General features: G+C 37.1%; 1 protein-coding gene and 1 pseudogene across 2 annotated transcripts; both read left to right on the top strand.

The window, feature by feature from the left end:
• LOC134803144 (zinc finger protein 883-like) lies at positions 1-14560 on the top strand. 2 transcript variants are annotated; one of them, XM_063775851.1, is made up of 2 exons: positions 1-434; positions 12357-14560. In XM_063775851.1, exons 1-2 carry the CDS (start codon positions 197-199, stop codon positions 13871-13873), a joined length of 1755 nt encoding a protein of 584 aa, XP_063631921.1. In that variant the 5' UTR covers positions 1-196; the 3' UTR covers positions 13874-14560. The 2 variants fall into 2 exon arrangements, with proteins under 2 accessions (XP_063631921.1, XP_063631920.1); XM_063775850.1 differs by lacking the exon at positions 12357-14560 and adding an exon at positions 3864-6626.
• On the top strand, positions 6953-7045 carry LOC134803609 (U6 spliceosomal RNA; annotated as a pseudogene).
• Positions 14561-20087: the final 5527 nt, after the last annotated feature.

Below are 20087 nucleotides of genomic sequence, written 5' to 3'. Positions count from 1 at the left end.
GTTCGAGTTAAATGTTTAGTAATTATAAATATAGTAAAGCAGCGAGTAATCGAATTTCTTAGACGGTTTAACTAGCCGGCCAAAACAGATTTAAGTTTTAACCAATTTTTGTATGACCCACTTGATGGTATATTTTCTGTGCGCTAATATGAAAAAGCGACTATTATTGACCTAAAGATCCGCAAAAAGACAAAACATGTCTGAAAATACAGAGTGTGAAACTGTAACTAATGTGCTTATGACAGTGGAAGAAATAAAAGTGGAGAGAGATGTCGTACAGGAGAAAGAATTCGTAGACTGTATAAAAGAAGAACATGACCAGTGGGGGGTCGAGGCTGGTGATGCTGGACTGTCTGATGGTCATGATGGACGTGAGATCAAGCACGAGGTCATCAAGGAAGAGCCTGTGCATCCTAGTATTGAATTTGTGGGGGGTGAGTTGTAGATTTATTAATATTCAGTTACAGGTTGTGCAAAACATCTAACCTTCTCAAAAGTTAGTTAATTCATATGTTGTGTTAATAGCCGGGTCCACACAGAGCGAGCATACGCGCGAGGCAATTTCCTCGCGCTCAAAACGGCCAGTGTAGACGTGCCTCGCGCGCACCGCTTCCGCTGCCTTGGCTATTGCCTCTGCTAGAGATTGCAAAAATCTATTAAAGTACCTACTTATATTTTTATAGAAGTCATTTTGGAGCATGATGCAAAGTAATCCGAAGTTTATATTTATTAAATATTATTAAGATAGTTGTACACAGAGGCATAGAGCTACCTAATTTAAGAAACTATGTTGCATAAATTATGAATGGCATTGAGCATGGGAAAAGAATTCAAATGTCAACCAACCCTGACTGATTTAGAAATAAATTTTACTTTACTTACTTTACCCTAACACGGTATAATAAATAAATAAATAATAAATAAATATTACAGGACATTTTTACACAAATTGACTAAGCCCCACGGTAAGCTCAAGAAAGCTTGTGTTGTGAGTACTCAGACAACGGTAAATATAATATATAAATACTTAAATACATAGAAAACAACCATGACTCAGGAACAAATATCTGTATCATCATACAAATAAATGCCCTTACCAGGATTCGAACCCGGGACCATCGGCTTCATAGGCAGGGTCACTACCCACTAGGCCAGACCGGTCGGTATGTTCCTTTCTATGTTCTGTGAAGGTTAGATGTCTCGCATAATCTGTAACAACTATTTAGGTTATAAATTATAGCAATTTAGGGGCTAGTTGCACCAACCACATTTATCCCACTGATCAACGTCACTCAGCAGTGACATTATGTAAATTCTCATACAATTAAATTTTGTGACACTTTAACGGTGACATGCAGTTTGGTGCAACAGACTCTAAGTCTGTTCAAGTATTGATTAAAGTCTCTTAAACTATTTGTTAACTGTCTGCCTCTCTTTCGTTTTCAGCCTCTAAGATACCAAGTTGACAATATTCTACTCCATTTCTTAGACAATTACTCCAATTTAGCAGTTGTGAGCTGAATGCTTGAACAATTGAGTGATATATACTGCCTGTGCTCAGATACGATTATGATATTTATCGTGTATAAGCCCATAACACTCTCTTTCTCTTTAATAACTTCACTACTAAGCATTCACCATCTTGAACAATGATACATAATTCAATGAATATTCAGCCCACATTACTGTAAATTTTATTTTATTTATTATTTGTTACAATATATATTTACAATATTTACATAGTTACTTAATCAATTTTCGACGAACCCTAATGTCACCTGGGGCATAGTCCCCAGGACACTGGCCGCGTTCCCCCGCGGTATGGTTAAGCTGAGGCTTTGGGCAAAATATGACCCTACTCGTAGGTCGCCAGACACCCCAACAAGTTTTCCGGAAATATCCTTTATTAAGGTTTCGGTGTCTGACGACCAAGGCCCAAAAGTCTCAACCTTTACGGCTCGGCCACGACATCGAGCGATTTGCGACGGCGGGAGCGATAACCATAGGTTGGAGCGTGACAAAGCGATGGGACCTTTCGCTCCAACCTATGGTTATCGCTCCCGCCGTCGCAAGTCGCTCGATGTCGTGGCCGAGCCGTTACTGTAAAATAGTGTAAATTCATTGGATACCTATCTATTTCTTGATATTTAAGTTTTATTTTCCTTTTTTCTTTGAAGTGTGATGAAAAACATTGTGTGTGCCATGGGCGGTACAGGATTTAGAAGTTTACGAACTCGTGTTAATTAAACCTTGCTTCGGGCTTCAATTCACACTCGTTCGTTAATTTGTTTACCGCCCGTAATACAAAATGCACTATTGTATTGTATTCGGCCGGCATTGTTTGTTTGCGTTGACGTGATAACGATTGCCGGCAACGAAAATACGAATGTGGGTGGCAACTGTCAAAGGTTTGCATAGATGGCGCCATCATAGCTAGCCCCTTTTTCGATGAGATTTGGCTTAAAAAGCTGGCATCCAGGGCATAAGACTCCATGCAAAAAATAAAAATTTGACATAACTCTAGGGATTGACAAGGCAAGCTATTCTGGCGCCATCTGCTAAAAACTTTGACCGGCCAACCCCATTAGTGAAACGTGTCAAAAGTGACGTTTTTGTTTGAAGAAATATGTCACTTTTGACACAGATCGGTATCGATACGATCCTGCCATGTTTTCCCGACACCCTCCGAATTCATATTAACTCACATTTATAAACGGGTCTAACGCGAATTTTATTCAATTACCTTGACCGACGTTTCGACACAGGTTTCACTGGTCGTGGTCGCGGCGGCCGTCTATAAATGTAAATAAATAAATAAATAAATAAATATTAGGGGACATCTTACACAGATCAAACCTAGCCCCAAACTAAGCAAAGCTTGTACTATGGGTACTAGGCGACGATATACATACTTGTATAGATAAATACATACTTATATACATAGAAAACAACCATGACTCAGGAACAAATATTAGTGTTCATCACACAAATAAATGCCCTTACTGGGATTCGAACCCAGGACCATCGGCTTAGCAGACAGGGTCACTATCCACTAGACCAGACCGGTCGTCAAAGTCGTGTGAGTTAATATGTGTTCAAAACGCGAAAGTTTAAAATATTATACCCTTCGAATTCTTCCGAATCGCTCCGAAACTGTTGTTTCGCATATTCGCATCGTATCACTCGTTTGGCTCGACGGACTCATTCGAATCATGAGTGGGAAAGAGCGAGCAAGTAACACGGAGACTGAGATAGATGAGTTACTGAGCGGGTTAAATCTTCAGTGAGTTGAAGAGAGAGTGACTTCAATCAAAAGATATTCATTTAAATTGGAATCTAATAAATATACGCAGGCAGGGATGCTCATAGTATATACGCGCAAAAATAATAATTTCATTATAATATCTAAACACATAAGTAATATTAACATACATATACTTTGTATCTTCGTAGAAAAATGCTCAATGCCGTCTTCTGGGATATATTGGTTGCGACATAAACATAACCACAGAATAAGTAATAGTACTACCGTATAGAAAATAAACTTCGTACAAAACCGAAGTTTGACAGCGGTTCAGGGACGAATCATGCGGTCCCTTCCTAATGTATGGCACTATCCCTTTCGGCTATTTAGGGTTATCAAAATTCAAGTCATTGTTATCTGTGGTCGTGCACGCACAGGGACGTCAAGTTGTGCCAACCCTAATAATTGCTCAGAGCAATGCTGAGCCGAACGGCGCCGAGAATGCCCGAAATGACCAGTTTCGCCCCACTGACGTAACCACGAAAATCTGTCTTACGACACACGTGCACTTTTGTAAATTTATTGCACTTGGTATCTGAAAAGAGTGTTTTCATTTCAGATCCGGGGGAACTCTTGGTTAAGCGAGAGAACTATGTACCATGTGCCGAGGTGCCCGCGATTGGTAAGGGGCGAAAGAGGGGGCGACCTGTTGGAAGTAAGACAATTACCAACATAATCCTGGACGATATCAGTGCGCCTGGAAAGAGGTCAAGAAAGAAACAAAAAATATTTATCTGCGATACAGATAAAAAATCGTTTCCAACTAAAAAGCGACTTATCCAACATATGCGCTGTCACTCTGACAAGAAGCCTTTCAGCTGCGACATTTGCCACAAAGCATTTTCCCATCAAACCTACTTGTATCGACATCAGCCTACACACACCGGGGAGAAATCCTACAGCTGTGATATCTGCCAGAAACGATTCACGTTCTCCGGTTCTTTAGCTAAACATAAGCGGATTCATTCTGATGAGAAACCTCATATCTGTCAAATATGTAATGCCAACTTTAGAGAAAAGACACAATTGACTCTTCACGAGCTAATACACAAAGGCGATGCAGCGAAGCGGTTTAGTTGTGAATTTTGCAAGAAAAAGTTCCTATTTAAATATATATTACTCAATCATGAGCGCTTACACACAGGAGATAGACCTTTCATATGTGGAATATGTGACAAGCGATTTAGGCAAAAGCAACACCTTAAAGCGCATATCCGAGTTCACACAGGTGATATACAAGTAAAAACATTTATCTGTGATTATTGCAATAAATCGTTTTCAAATAAAGGCAATCTGTTCCAACATATAGTTAATCACATGGGTATAACGAAGTCTCTTTACTGCGAAATTTGTAACAAAATCTTTAGTTACGCTTATATTGCCCGACATCGGCGCACGCACAGCGGGGAGAAACCTTACAGTTGCGATATTTGCCAGAAAAGGTTCATATGTTCAGGTTCTTTGACGAAACATAAGAGAAATCACTCTGACGAGAAATCGCACGCTTGTGAAGTATGCAAAAAACGATTTAAACAGCGGTCTCAATTGGCTCTTCATGCGCTAAGACATCAAGGAGATGCAGTAAAGCGGCACGATTGTAATATTTGCTCGAAGAAATTCCTACATAGATATCAACTGGTTAAGCACGAAAACGTTCACACAGGCTTCAAGCCTTTTGGGTGTAACTTGTGTAGCCAACGATTTTCCCATAGATACCTACTAGTCGAGCATTTGCGAGTACACACCGGGCACAATGTTTATTCATGCGAAATTTGCAACGAAAGTTTCGATACAAGAAGAATCCTCCTTGATCACCGACGGACTCACGCAGAAATCACCAGCACATATTCCTTCGTATGCGATGTGTGCGATAAAGCTTTTAGTTGCAAAACTTACTTGGTAAGACACAAAGTGATTCACACCGGGCTCAAACCTTACGCGTGCAATCTATGTGATAAAAGCTATACCCAAATAGGGCATTTATCGGAGCACAAACTGACTCACAGCGGTGAGAAACCATTCGCCTGCGGAAATTGCACGATGCGGTTCACTACTAAACGCTACTTGGTTAAACATGTACAGAGAATACATTCTGGCAATAAGTATGATATGGATGGTAAGAAGTTCAATTGCCAAATATGTGGCAAACAGTTTTTGCGAGCAAACACCTTGAAAATACACGAATATGCGCACGCTAGAGCCTCGAATCACAAATGCAATGTTTGTAATAGAGATTTCAAGAATAAATCGAATTTGAAAAGGCATATACAGACGCATAGTAAAAGTGTCGATAGATCTATTGATGCCGGATCAGATTAAGCCGACTAGAAGAAGCTATGTACTACATATAATACATGAAGCTACATATATGTATAGAGAGAGAAATAGTTTATTTTATTTGTTTTATTTATATAGACTTCGACCAGTTACAAAACAAATATAATTGTTAGAAGTAGAAGCCAACAGCGGTTACAAATAATTTCCGCTATGAGGTGTTCCTGAGAATGCCAAGTCGCAAAAAAGTGCAAAATTAAAACACTTACGAAAAGCGCTCGTCAAAAAATAAATACACCAATAGATAGTGTCATAAATTTCAAACTGTCATACGTTTTTTCTATAGTGGCAGTATTGTATTAGTCGCGTGACTCTACCGCTTAGCAATTTTGCGTTTTGTTTTAAAAAATATATATGAAAAGAAGTCCATGTTTATTGTGTTGAGCAAAAGTTCCCTAACTTTTTTGCGCGAAGCTTCCCTAGTGTATAATAAGATTAATAAGTAATAACACGTTGTGCAATAATTAAGATATGGGCAAAATTGTTACTAAGACTCGAACAAACACTCCACCAGATGCTCCAAATAAATTATTGTATTTTTTTCCTTATTACTTTTAGCCCACAATAAATGCAATATATTACAAATTTTTATATTGTTTTCCCATTTTGTTAATTTTTTATACATTTAGTTAGAAATTTTGTTCTCTAGGGGAGCGGGGCTAAAACCGCCCAACTATTATAGTTACTATAACTTTATTGTGGTCCACAAGCTTAATACGTAATTATAATGAAACACCCAACTTGTCAGTAGAAAAAGGCGCGAATTCTAATTTTCTATGGGAAGTCAACTCTTTGCGGCTACATTTTTTTAATCATCCGCTTTTATCTACTGACAAGGTCGCTGTGCCAGAGTATAAGTATACAATCTCCTTTTTGGTTATTTATAATTTTTATTTTTCCTTTATGAAAATATTTTGCCTCAGAACTGCGACATTCAAATAATATAGAGTTAAACGGAGGTAAGTTTGCGACGATTATGATCACACGCAGTGCAAGTGTTATTTATATAATTTCATAGAAGTTTGACGTTTAAAATAACACTTGCACTGCGTGTGCTATCAAAATCGTCGCAGACACCTCGGTCTAACTCTATTCGAGTTTTGGACCATTAGTTTGATGAGTTTATGTAACATTTATCATTTAATTTCTATCACCATAAGATTCGAGTTGTTATATTTGTTCTTTATGAATATTAAACGTTACTTAATTCACTCTTGTATTTAATGTGTTTTTCGTAACCATGACAACGAGTCGCACTCCTGTTTTCTATGCACTGGTGCTTGGAAGTTTTTAGGGGAAGCGGCAGGAAGGCAAGTACATATACTAAAATTGGAACGATACAGAGAAGATTAACCTGGCCTCTGCGCAAGGATGACACGTAAAACCGTAGAGTAGGCCAGTATGACGCCATCGCTCGAAAAGATGGCACAATACCTTTGGCATATCCTCGACTAGATGGCGATACTTTTTGATGTTTTACAAATTTAACACATATCAGTGAAAAACTAAGGATCAAAGTCAAATGGCGGTCTAAAAGTGTTAATCATTTGTGTCGAAAGATGGCAGTAAATGTACTGACTACATAATTTACTTTGACAATATTCCTCTAGTCCAAATTCTCTATGGTATAATACCTATTATATTATAGCCGCACGGATAAGAGCGCTGGTGGCCTAGCGGTAAGAGCGTGCGACTTTCAATCCGAAGGTCGCGGGTTCAAACCCCGCCTCGTACCAGGGTATTTTTGTGTTAGAATTGGGAATTTTTATATTATTTCTACTCAGAATCATCATGGCTTTTTCCATTTTTACTGAGCAAAAAAGTGTTTCTGAAATTTTTGGTCCGTTTGGTTACGGTTTTCAATACAACCTTCTATGACCGTAACAAAACCACACAAAACAGACAAAAAAATTGTATGAAATTTAGGGACACTTTTTTTTTCTCGTATTAGAATCGAAAGAGCTCGTGATTTTGAGTAGAATAATATAAAAAACCGGACAAGTGCGAGTCGGACTCGCCCACCGAGGGTTCCGTACTTTTTAGTATTTGTTGTTATAGCGGCAACAGAAATACATCATCTGTGAAAATTTCAACTGCCTAGCTATCACGGTTCATGAGATACAGCTTGGTGACAGACGGACGGACGGGCGGACAGCGGAGTCTTAGTAATAGGTTCCCGTTTTTACCCTTTGCGTACGGAGCCCTAAAAATCCAAAATCTAAATTGCAAGTTGGGGGTACAACTTGGAATAGAAATGCCCACCAATGAGTTTTTCGTAACTTATGTGCGAATAAGAAATTTCATTTGATATATATTTACCATTCGCTTTTCGGTGAAGGAAAACATCGTGAAGAAACCGGACTAATCCCGATAAGTATTACTAATCCCGTTATCCTCTGGGTTGGAAGGACAGATGGCAGTATCTTTCGTAAAAACTAGTGCCTACGCCAATTCTAGGGATTAGTTGTCAAGCGGACTCCAGGCTCCCATGAGCCGTGGCAAAAAATGCCGGGATAACACGAGGAAGAATTAGAAAGAAAAGAATTAAAGACGGACGGATTTTTTTCAACAAATAAAATACCTTTAGGGCTAAATGGTTTCATTGCACCCGGGCGGAAAACGTCCGTCTAGGCGTCCCAGATACCACTGGAGTGACGAAGTCCTAAAAGATCTGTCCGCCCTCGAAGTACCCAACTGGCGTGAAGTGGCGCATAATAGGGCAGAGTGGCGCTCTCTTGTGTCAGAGGCCAAGATCCTTTTTGGGTCACTGAGCCAGTGAAGGAAACCTAGGCCTCGTTTTGTGGTTATATCAAAAATACAAGCCGTATTTTTTTCTTTTCAGTTACACCACATGGAGAATGGACTTGCAAACAAGAGATGCAAAACGAAGCTAGCACAAGTTCTAAGAATCAAGCAAAAATAGAAGAGCCAGGTGAAAAGAGGCAAAAGTTAGAAAAACGCAAACCTTCAACTGAAACAAAAGCTAGTGAAGAAAACGGAACATATACATGTGATATTTGCAAAAAAGTATATACTGACAAAAAAAAATTGGTGGCGCACTTATATTACCATAGCACTAATAAGACTTTCTACTGCAACATTTGCGACAAACAATTTATGTCCAATAAATACGTGAACCAACACAGACGTACACACACTGGAGAAAAACCATATTATTGCGAACTCTGCCAAAAGCGTTTTGGCACTTCAACTGGTTTTAATAGACACCTCCGTACACACCGGGGGGAGAAGCCTTACTCATGTAAAATTTGCCAAAAGAAGTTTACCTGCAACACACAGATGAATAAACACATACGCACCCACTCCGACGAGAAGCCGCATCGCTGCGAAATATGCGAAAGACAATTTAAGGAGAAATCACATCTGGCTGCCCATTCGCTAATTCATAAAGGAGATGAAGCGAAACGATTTTTTTGCGAGCAATGCCCAGCGAAATTTAATCAAAGACACAAATTGGCTACTCACTCACGCGTTCACTTAGGTTTTAAAGAGTTTGCATGCGATACTTGTGAAAAGAGGTATTCAACAAAATTCCAACTTAACAAGCATATTAAAATAACGCACTTAGGAGAAATAATTCCAAAAACAAAAGATTATTTATGCGAAATATGCGACAAGAATTTTGTATCAAATATAGACTTAGAAAGACACAAACGTAGCCACACAGGAACTAGACCGTTTTCTTGTGATGTTTGTGGCAAAAGTTTTTTCCAAGTAGCGCATTTATCGTCACACAAACTCACGCACACTGGGGAGAAGCCCTACACGTGCGATATATGCAACAAGCAATTTGCAGTTAAAGGTTACTTGAGTAAGCACAGACGAATTCATACTGGGGAAGTTGCATATTCATGTAATTCGTGCGATAAGGTGTTTAGACATAAAGGTAGACTGGAACAACATTTGAAAAAGCATTCTCATGAAGCTGAATCATCTTTAAACTGATACGTTTGTAAGACACCATCATTTTGTACAGCTTTAAGATGATTTAGCTCTGTTATTTCAGTTTTTAGGGTTCCGTACCCAAAGGGTAAAACGGGACCCTATTACTAAGACTCCACTGTCAGTCTGTCACCAGGCTGTATCTCATAAACCGTGATAGCTAAACAGTTGAAATCTTCACAGATGATGTATTTCTGTTGCCGCTATAACAACAATTACTAAAAAGTACGGAACCCTCTGTGGGCGAGTCCGACTCACATTTGCCGATTTTTTTAAGTAACAGCGTGTACACGAGTCCCGCTGCTAAGGTAATAATTTGTATATGCCACACGATATCTTATTGTTACTTATTTGCACTAAATTATTAAATTCGATTTCGATACAAATGGCTTCTTGTTGCATAACCTATTGATATGCAATAAATTGTTTTAGAACATTTTCTGGTTTTATTTATCATTTTACCTGCAACACACAGATGAATAAACACATACATAGCTCCGATGCTAAGTAGAGCATTATTTTCAATAGGTATAATTGTACAGCGAAGGTACCTACTTGTCATACTGAACCATTTCGATTAAGACGTGCCAAATTTCATGTAATTTAAGCATGTCGTTTTAAAATAAGAGCGTTACCACGATTGTATGGGAGCGGCTTTTTGGCGGCGAGTCTTTTGACTCCTAAAATGGAACAAGCTAACTTTTTTCGCCATATGCCTACGCATTTCCCTCAAAATGTCTGCAGCACTATGTATAATTGACCCATCCTCCTTTCTATTGAAAAACTTTAGTTCCGAAATTGCTGGCCAGTGAGCTTAAATTTGTAGCGTTAATTGTTTAAAAGTTTTTGGCAAAGATTTCATTTTTGGTACAAGCTTTTATCGCCGACTACTTTTTTTTCCACAGGCAACTAATACTCATCGAGACAATTCTAAATACCCCAAACACAATTAGGTTTCGTTGTTTTATCACAGAGTTCCTATGGCCACCTCCGGTCTCCATCATCAGATCAGCTCGATGACACCATAACATTGCATTGTCACCCGACTTACGTATGTAAGTATGCAAAATTTCAGCTCAATCGGAAACCGGGAAGTGGATCAAATTTAACTTGCAAGATTTGATTACACACAGACAGACAGACAGACAGACAACGGTCAGGTGAAACTAAATAAAAGCATGTAAAATTCGAACAGACCTGGCAGACCTCGCATCTAAATATATTTGGTCATGATATTTTGAGTTTTATTCACCAGCACTAGAATTCACTTTTATTAGCGATTTGATCGTCATAGCTTTATTTAATTATATTGGAGTGATATAAAGTTAGAATGTAACTGTGAGATCCTCGTATTTCAGCCCGTACAAGATTAGAACATTGAGCTTTATTGCTTAATATAAAAATCCAGTTTTAAATAATTTACCTGATTATGATACGTTATGACTAAAGTTCTTTGGTGAATAAAAACGAAACAGCGGCCTTACGCGTTACGCCTTACGCGGTCTCGAGTTTAACATTTTTTCCCCACCTCAAAAAGTGCACAGCGCCGCTAAAGAAGTTTTCACTTCAAAAAGCCTGATGACATCTGGAACTAACGCAGGAACTTTCCACAAAACGACCGCCATCCGTCTTTCCAATTCACGGAAACTGTTGATTGGGATTGGTCCGGTTTTCTCGTAATATTTTCGTTTTACCTAAGAACAATAGGGTATTTGACTGTATTTAAAATAAATTATTTTACTCCATGCATGAAATAAAGCACCAGAAGATTTATAGAGAAACGTAAACAGCAGTTATTTTTAAACACAATTACTATTTCAAAACCCGGTAAAAACTATAAAAAGAGTAGGTAATTTGATGGTGATGTCACATGCTAGTGATTCATATAAATTCCATAGTAGCAAAATTGTTTTGACAATTCGAAAAAAGAAACTGATTTGACTAGTAGTCAAATACCCTTGGCAAAGAGAATAGATAGTATAGACGTCTATTGTCATAGTAAATTTTGTAGTCACGGTAAATTTACTGCCATCTATCGACACACGATATAAACTTAAAATGAAATTGAAAATGTATAAAAATACGGATAAATGATTTTTATTTTTTATTATTCCATAGTGACCCATGTTCTTTCACTGATACGTGTTCAAATTGCCATCTATTCGAGAATTACTTTTTGTTAATTTCCGAGGCACGTTTTTTTTTCTTAGTCTTTATTTATCTTATACGGAGTTACATATATCATTGCCCTTGGTAAGGAATCAAATTCCGAGACTCACTGGTCGAAAAAGGGCTCGAATTCACTTGCGAATAGCGCCAAAGACGTCAACTGACGCGCGCGGCTCCAGCCCAATATCAACGTTCATGCATTCCGACTAGGTTTACGATGACGCGACGCGCACGATAGGCGTGGCGTTCAAAGGGTTAGGCTGGCCACCAGAGATGTGCCGTCGAGCGGTGCGACGATGTGGAACGTTGTGAATGTTTCCACTAGCGATGTGCGAGGGTGTGTAACGGGATCTTTTCAAATCGACGATTTTGATAGCACACGGAGTGCAAGTGTTATTTATACGTCATAATTTCATAGAAGTTAGACGTTTAAAATAACACTTGCACTGCGTGTGCTCTTAAAATCGTTGCAGACTTTTCTTGGTCTAACTCTACATCTGTATCAGTTCTATTTACGTATGTATTCTGTTTGAGCTAACGCACAAATAAATCTAAGCATTAACCTACTATCTATCTTTTTTTTCAGTCCCTCCATATGAAGCGGAAGTCGAGCATCAGGCGGGGCATAATTTCGACGCGGCGCCAGATTTTGAAGGAAACAAAACACATGCAATGAAAAAACGAAAACATACAAATGTCAAGATCAAGGTTGAAAAAGGGACTTTCACTTGTGACACGTGTAATAAAGTGTTTACAACAAAACCTCGTTTGACCAAACATTTTAAAAATTACCACGGGCCTTTTTGCTGTGATGTTTGCGGCAAAGAATTCAAGTATCGCTCTCACTTGTACAGCCATCGACGAATACACACAGGTAAGAATACGTACTCCTGCAAAGTATGCGACAAAAAGTTTACATTGTTATCGCAATCGATCAGACATGAGCGCATCCACGACGACGTAAAACCGCACACTTGCGAAATCTGTAAAAAGCAATTCAAACAATCAGCACAACTGTATATTCATGCGCTAATTCACAAAGGTGAGGCAGCAAAACGGTTTGCTTGCAAAGACTGCCCGATGAAATTCACGCACAAATACAAATTGGTCCGTCACGAGCGCGTCCACACAGGCGAGAAACCATACGAATGCACCGTATGCCACAAGCGGTTCACGCAAAATGTTCTGCTCGGTCACCATATGCGAGTTCACACGGGCGATAATCCGTTCACATGTGAAATATGCAATAAGAATTTTCTGTCAAAACACGATTTGTTGAGACACAAAAACACTCACACCGGAAGCAAGCCTTACCAATGTGATATATGTGAAAAAGGTTTTACTCAAAAAGCTCATTTGAATGTGCACAAACTACTGCATACTGGGGAGAAGCGTTACCAGTGCCACGTCTGCCAAAAGTATTATCCGTCTTCAAATGGTCTTAATAGACACCTTCGCACACACAGCGACTCAGACGAGAAGCCGTATCGCTGTGAAGTATGCGATAAACAATTTAAGGAGAAAGCACATCTGGCTGCCCATTCGCTAATCCACAAAGGGGATGAAGCAAAACGATTTTATTGCGAACAATGTCCAGCGAAATTTAATCATAGATACAAATTGGTTACTCACGCACGTGTTCACTTAAGTGTTAAAGAGTTTTCTTGTAAAATATGTGAAGAGAGTTTTACAGAGAAATACCAGCTTGACAACCACATGATGTTAACGCACCCAGAAAAAATGTCAACACCAAAGGTTTTTCCATGCGAAATATGCGACAAGAATTTTGCGTCAAACATAGACTTGGAAAGACACAAACGTAGCCACACAGGCACTAGACCGTTTTCTTGCGATGTTTGTGAAAAGAGCTTTCTCCAAGTAGCTCATTTATCGTCACACAAACTCACGCACACTGGGGAGAAGCCCTACACGTGCGATATATGCAACAAGCAATTTGCAGTTAAAGGTTACTTGAGTAAGCACAGACGAATTCATACTGGGGAAGTTGCATATTCATGTAATTCGTGCGATAAGGTGTTTAGACCTAAAGGTAGACTGGAACAACATTTGAAAAAGCATTCTCATGAAGCTGAATCATCTTAAACTAATACATATATGAGACAACATATAAATAAGTATTTAATTACACAAACGGGTCTACCGCGATATAATTTCATTGTTTCATTGTTGTTACTGTGAGTGTTGCGTGTCGTGCCGTGGACAATAAACATTAAACTTTAACGGGTAGCTACAATTTCTTTGTCTACCCCGAACATTTTTATAAACTAATTTCGGGTAGTTTAGTGGTGTTTTATTAATATCTCCGTTGACATTTGTTGGGACGTCAGTCTTTCCGTGACCACAGCTGGTGCAACTCAGCTGAAACGTCGGAATTAAAGGTAAAAACAATGAAATTATATCGCGGTAGACCCGTTTGTGTAATTAAATATGTGTACAAAACGCGAGAGTTTAAAGTGTTATATATAAATAAGTATTATACATAGGACAATATTACTTAATTTTATTATTTATTTATATATTTTTACAGAAATACGTCACGGTGGGTGCAATGAGAAAAAAATATCTAAATTAGGAGGGAAATTTAATTACTACATAATATTAATATAATAAATTATAACAAATTTACCAAGTCCCACGGTAAGGTCAATAAGGCTGGTGCCGTGTTGTGGGTACTTAGACAACTACATATATGTATTAATAAATAAATAAATATTATAAGGACATTCTTACACAAATTGACCAAGTCCCACGGTAAGCTCAAGAAGGCTTGTGTTGTGGGTTCTCAGACAATGTCAATGTTTCACGATAGTTTTGTTATAAATTCAAGGAATTCACTTATTCACCTATGACATTAAAGGTATGTATTAGATCTCTAAATATTATATGTCATAGGTATATTATACATACCTAAACATAAATTATACTTATGCCTACCGCTAGTATCACACTTTAAAATAAATAATGCTTTAAACATTGTTTGGTTTTATTTTGTATTTGACAGCGAATTATACAGAGTGCGCTCCAATAATACAAAACAAGTATCTTATTAGCCTTACACACACTCGCACACATAGGGGCTATTCATAAATTACGTCATTTCAAATTAGGGGGGGGGGGGGTCTGGACATCGGATGATGGTAGCATGACGTAGGAGGAAACGGGGCCATTCGAAGCATGATTTTTGGATGATTTTTAGGGGGGGGGGTGTCAAAAATCGATGACGTGATTTATGGACAGCCCCATACACACATTCGCACACCCTTTTTCATTTCTTTGAATTTCATAATTTCCTTCTTAACTATTACATCACCTATTAGATTAGTTTTTTCTTCCTTTAGCTTACGAATTTCGAATGCGGCTACCACGTGACAGGCATAGCCTATGGGGCCCTGGTGCCACAGGATATTGTATTGTTATCTGGTACAAGGTTTTTTCTTTCAAATAAATATTATTCTTATTTCTGGCGGTAAGTATTAGAGCGTTTTCACATAGTCCGATCCGATATCGAATAGAAGTAAAATGTATAAAATAGTGTTTATCTGTTATCATTTATTCATATTTAGAGTCTGTTCGGATAGAGTCGTGGAATGTATTGGGCCCCATACATTCCACGACTCTTCTCTTTCCGCACAGACTCTACCTATAAGAAATCCTATAAAAAATAAGAGGTTTTATAATCTATGAAAAAAAACCTTTATGCAACAAAGGCGGATTCGACGCCATAGAGCACTCTCTAGCAGCTGTTTTTCTCATAGGCACCATCCGACATCCGGTATCGGAAAGGCACTTCCGATAGTTTTAGCCATATCGGACCGACATAATCGAATGCGTGTTATATGTTGTAGGATCCTACATAGGATGGTCTCTTATGTCAAAAATAAAACCACTAATCTAATATATAATAACTATTTATTTAAGTATATAAACATTACATCGATTAGAAAAAAAATAATTCATTTGCCTAACACAAAAATGAAGGAAATAATATACCTTAAAACAACATACAACCTCACACTACACGTATTTTAAAAAGATTAAATTAAAAAATCCAATTAAATTATTTTTAAAAACTTGCAGATTATTCAATTGCATTGTCGAAATCTTTTTTTTTTAAGTTAACATCTAATTTCTTACAAACTATTCTTTTTTTTTAACGCTGCATTTATTTTACAATTTTTGGGTCCGTTTAGTGTAAATTTTGCTAAAAACTTGATATATTACTTTCTCTTGACGCGTATAATTTTATAAAAAAAAACTCAATATACTTACGCCATATTCAAATTGATTTTATTTACATTATTCAAAAAAAAAAATGATGTCCGCATTCAGTCGAGATTCAAAACCGATACCGGTTTTATGATTATATTTTTTTGGTTTCACTAAAGGACCCCAAACTTGCTCAAACTATGGACAGAGCCGACGCTCCTAACTTAACGCCTACCTCGCCGAATCTCTAAGAAATAATCTAATTTATACAGATTTCCATACACCCCGAGAAAAAAAACCCTATTCTACACACGATACCAGAAAAAATCCGCCACGCTATCTCGTATAAAAATCTCCACGATGAAGAAATTGTCGAAAAATATACAACGTCTATTTATAATTTGAATTCTATGGCCGAATTCACATCGCCGAAAATCTCATTGTCTCAATGTGTTTTTAATAATTTAATTTCTATTAAATCGGTAAGAATAGTTTCACGCGTCGAACGCCGATTCACTGCCAGCAACCTGCTAGGCGGGCGCTCAGTCCGTAGTCGCTTTTCGCTACATACGGGTTTTCACATGTTATCGTTTAAGCTCGTAGCGCGTAGCACTCGTAAATCTGATGTCAACAGTGCGTAAGGCGAAAATAATTTTCTGCCGATGTATAAATTTCAAAACCCTTTTATGAATAATGAATTCTAGTATTATTCATCATAAACCCTTGATAATCGGTTGTCCTTATCCGTCATTTTGACATTCGCCTTTGTTAGACAGGGAAAAAAAATAACAAAGGTTTGCTAAGTGTGATGAATATGTTTCGACAACGCCAGTTATATATTTTTCGACAACCCCCCCAAATACAATTAAGCCGTGAGAATAGCTTCCACAATCCATATTTTCATATAAACATGAATAAATGCAGATCCGAAATACGAAAACAATTTTCGGCAAATACGCGTCTTAAATAAAACCTTTCGTAAGCTCTCGTTGACGCTGGATTTAGCCGAAAATTATTTCGCCGAAACCGTTTCATTTCGGAAACCGTATTCCGGAAATTCAACCAGATGATATGAGGAATGAGAAAAAATGCGCATACTACGTATTATGACAATGATGTTATAAAAACATTGTATTTACATTACTCTGAATATTCTAAATTAGAATTAGAACAACGTTAAAAAAGTGCACTTTATAAAAGTTAAAGATTTTTTTTTTCTAATCTAATATGACGCAATACGTTTAAAATTGATCCATTTCCAATCATTTTACGTTATTTTTTCAGCGTTGATTTGATATTATTAAAGATTTTTCTTAATAGATATTTGCGCATTTTTCCTTATTCATAAAACTCGCGGATGAAACCGCTTAGTGAACTTAAAAAATAAAAAATACAAATCTAGGAACATTAAGAGCTTAAAACGAAATAGTCTAAATAATTTATTTAAAACGTGGAAGATGTTTAGTTAAAAAATATTATCGGTACACACAAATCTAACGTCGGTGCGCTTTCAAGGATACTTCCGCTGTAGCAGGCTTAAACAGTGTAAAACATATTTATAAACCAGACATCCAGCAGTGGGCGTCAAAAGGCCAGTCCAGGCGGGATGATCAAATCGACCGATTTGATCTGAAAAGAAATTGGCGTCAATTTAATCACCAATTTTAGATTTATGGTGATGTTTGAGCGCTCTAAATTAAAAAAAAGTCTCAAATAGTAATTTTTGCGTCCGCACCTCAATTTTATCGCTAGTATCGGTCATAATCGGCGGTCGAAATCGGTGAGCCAATTCGGCGTTTGCGTCCGCACCAACTGATGTGATCAGACATTTTAATCAGATTGGCGAAAAATTGTTCCCGACTGGACTGGTCTTAAAACTGAACAAAAATCATGTCAAAAATATTTTCACGCAACTCTGCTAATATCAATACAAGGAACATCAATATATATTGGGTCCTTACCTATGAAATTGGCGTTTTTGTTCATAGATATAAGTCTGATCCTAGTTTTTTTTTTTTTACAAAAGTACATACACAATTACAATAAAACTACAATATGATTTCGCCAAACTGCTTGACAGCAATTAATTGTTATTTTTTATTGTTAAGTGTTCAGAATTAAGCCTTGAAAATAGGTCTTTTCATGTGCTGTCGGTTCGAGTATTAAAATTACTTATATTTTTCTAATGGTACCAATTTTCAAGAAATGGAGATATTGAAAACATACCTTAAAGGTGTCAAAAATTACTGGAAAAATTTTGTTTGGTTTGAATTAGCCATCAAAAAAATATCCGCAAAATTAATTGTATGGAAATTCGTGTTTCGTTGAAATTCTCCGAACAAAACGCCAATTTCATAGGTAATGACCTAATATTAAAGGAACATATTTGTATTGTGGGATAAAAATAAGCTGCAATCTATAATTTAACACGATCGTTTTTTTTAGCATTAGAAAAAAGTAAACAATCTTGACGTGTCTTTTTATTGAAATACACAATTGAAAAGTAACTCACGGCAAATGTGTAACAATTATGAATCATATACGATTATTTACATTCTCTTGCTTTCATAAGTAATTGCAATAGTTATTGATTTTTAAAAAGCGTTTTTCAGTTAAAAGACTCGTCAAGATCGCGTAGTCGTTTTCTAATGCTAAAATAAACGAACTATAGCAATAGCCCAAAAACTTTGTAAGTGGCCTTGGTCTATTTATAAGTAGCATGTATGTATAAAAATTTACTTCAAAACAATCCGTTTTAACGTTAATTTTCAGTTATGTACATCAATACATAGGCAAAGGGCATTTCATAAGTTTTTTTCTATAACTGGTTTCCGTATAACCATAGAGTAATATAAGTAAAGAAAGAGTGGTAACTCCATACATCAGTTTTCTTACCAAAACGCGCGTTATTTCGTAGTCGACATCTAACGTCAAGTAGTGGAACTATCAGTACCCCTACTTGACACTAGATGTCACAAGTGTAGCTACTGACGAAAAATGTACTACTAAAACAATTTACAACTAATATTATAAGCAGAAGGGGTTGAAAATAGACTTCCAATTAATCCGGTTATAATATTAGCTGAAAATTGTCGAGCATTAGAGTTTTCGTTCGCCGCGACATCTATTGTCAACTAGCAGTACTGATAAAATCCGCTACATGACGCTAGATGTCGACTGCGAAATAACGCGCGTTTTGGTAAGAAAACTGATTTATGGAGTTACCACTCTTTCTTTACTTATATTAATCTATGGTATAATGATGATGATGGTATGGTGATGATGATGGTATGGTGATGATGAAGGTACGGTGATGATGATGGTATAACTTAGCTGCATCGACTAAATCGTTTTAACACATTACAATCCTGCTACAACGGAAGAGTACATTATAAAAATCAACTTCAAATATGAAAATACTTGAAATCACGTCACAGATAAAAAATACCTATGTAAAATCAATACATACATAAACTACATAATATGTTATTCGAAATAAAAAGAAACTAAATGGTGTTAATACACGAACAATTTTCTAACGAATTTCGGGTACACTATTTCCACAGTAAATTTATTAAAAGACCACCTTCATATACATAAACTGTTAAAAATCTGATAAGATAAAGGTTTAGCCGAAACCAAAGTTAATATAAATACCAGTTTTTAAACATAAAAGGTCATCCATTAATTACATCACACGAATTTCTAGGTTCTTGACTACTCCCCCTCATTGTCACACTTGGTCACATTTGGCAAACCCCTCCCCCCCTGGTGTGACGTCACATTTTTTCAACGAAATCGGCAAATCGAATTAAGTAGGTTATACCTGTTATTAATATTTTATCAAAATATTTCTGAAAAAAGAAATATTTGTAATTTTATAACCCAAAACTGATTAGGAGAGAAAATTAAACGAATAAAAATGATTATCGTTCCAAAAACTAGTTATTTAACTGAACAGCGAATTAAATAATTTAAATAAGTCAAAGTGACGTCACAAAGTTTGTGACTTCCCCCTCCCCCCTGTCACAACATGTCACATTTGACTTGACCCCCTCCCCCTCTAAACGTGTAATGTAATTAATGGATG

The sequence above is a fragment of the Cydia splendana genome, chromosome 26, assembly GCF_910591565.1.
Source record: "Cydia splendana chromosome 26, ilCydSple1.2, whole genome shotgun sequence".
Classification (NCBI taxonomy): Eukaryota; Metazoa; Arthropoda; class Insecta; order Lepidoptera; family Tortricidae; genus Cydia; species Cydia splendana.
Note: the sequence above shows the minus strand (reverse complement) of the source record. Positions and strands in the feature narration are given on the sequence as shown.

Bases quoted from the DNA above. Each gene is read 5' to 3' on its own strand.
- LOC134803144 (XM_063775850.1), top strand. From the start codon at position 197: ATGTCTGAAAATACAGAGTGTGAAACTGTAACTAATGTGCTTATGACA. The intron at 435-3,863 runs GTGAGTTGTAGA...TTTTCATTTCAG, and splicing joins TAGTATTGAATTTGTGGGGG to ATCCGGGGGAACTCTTGGTT.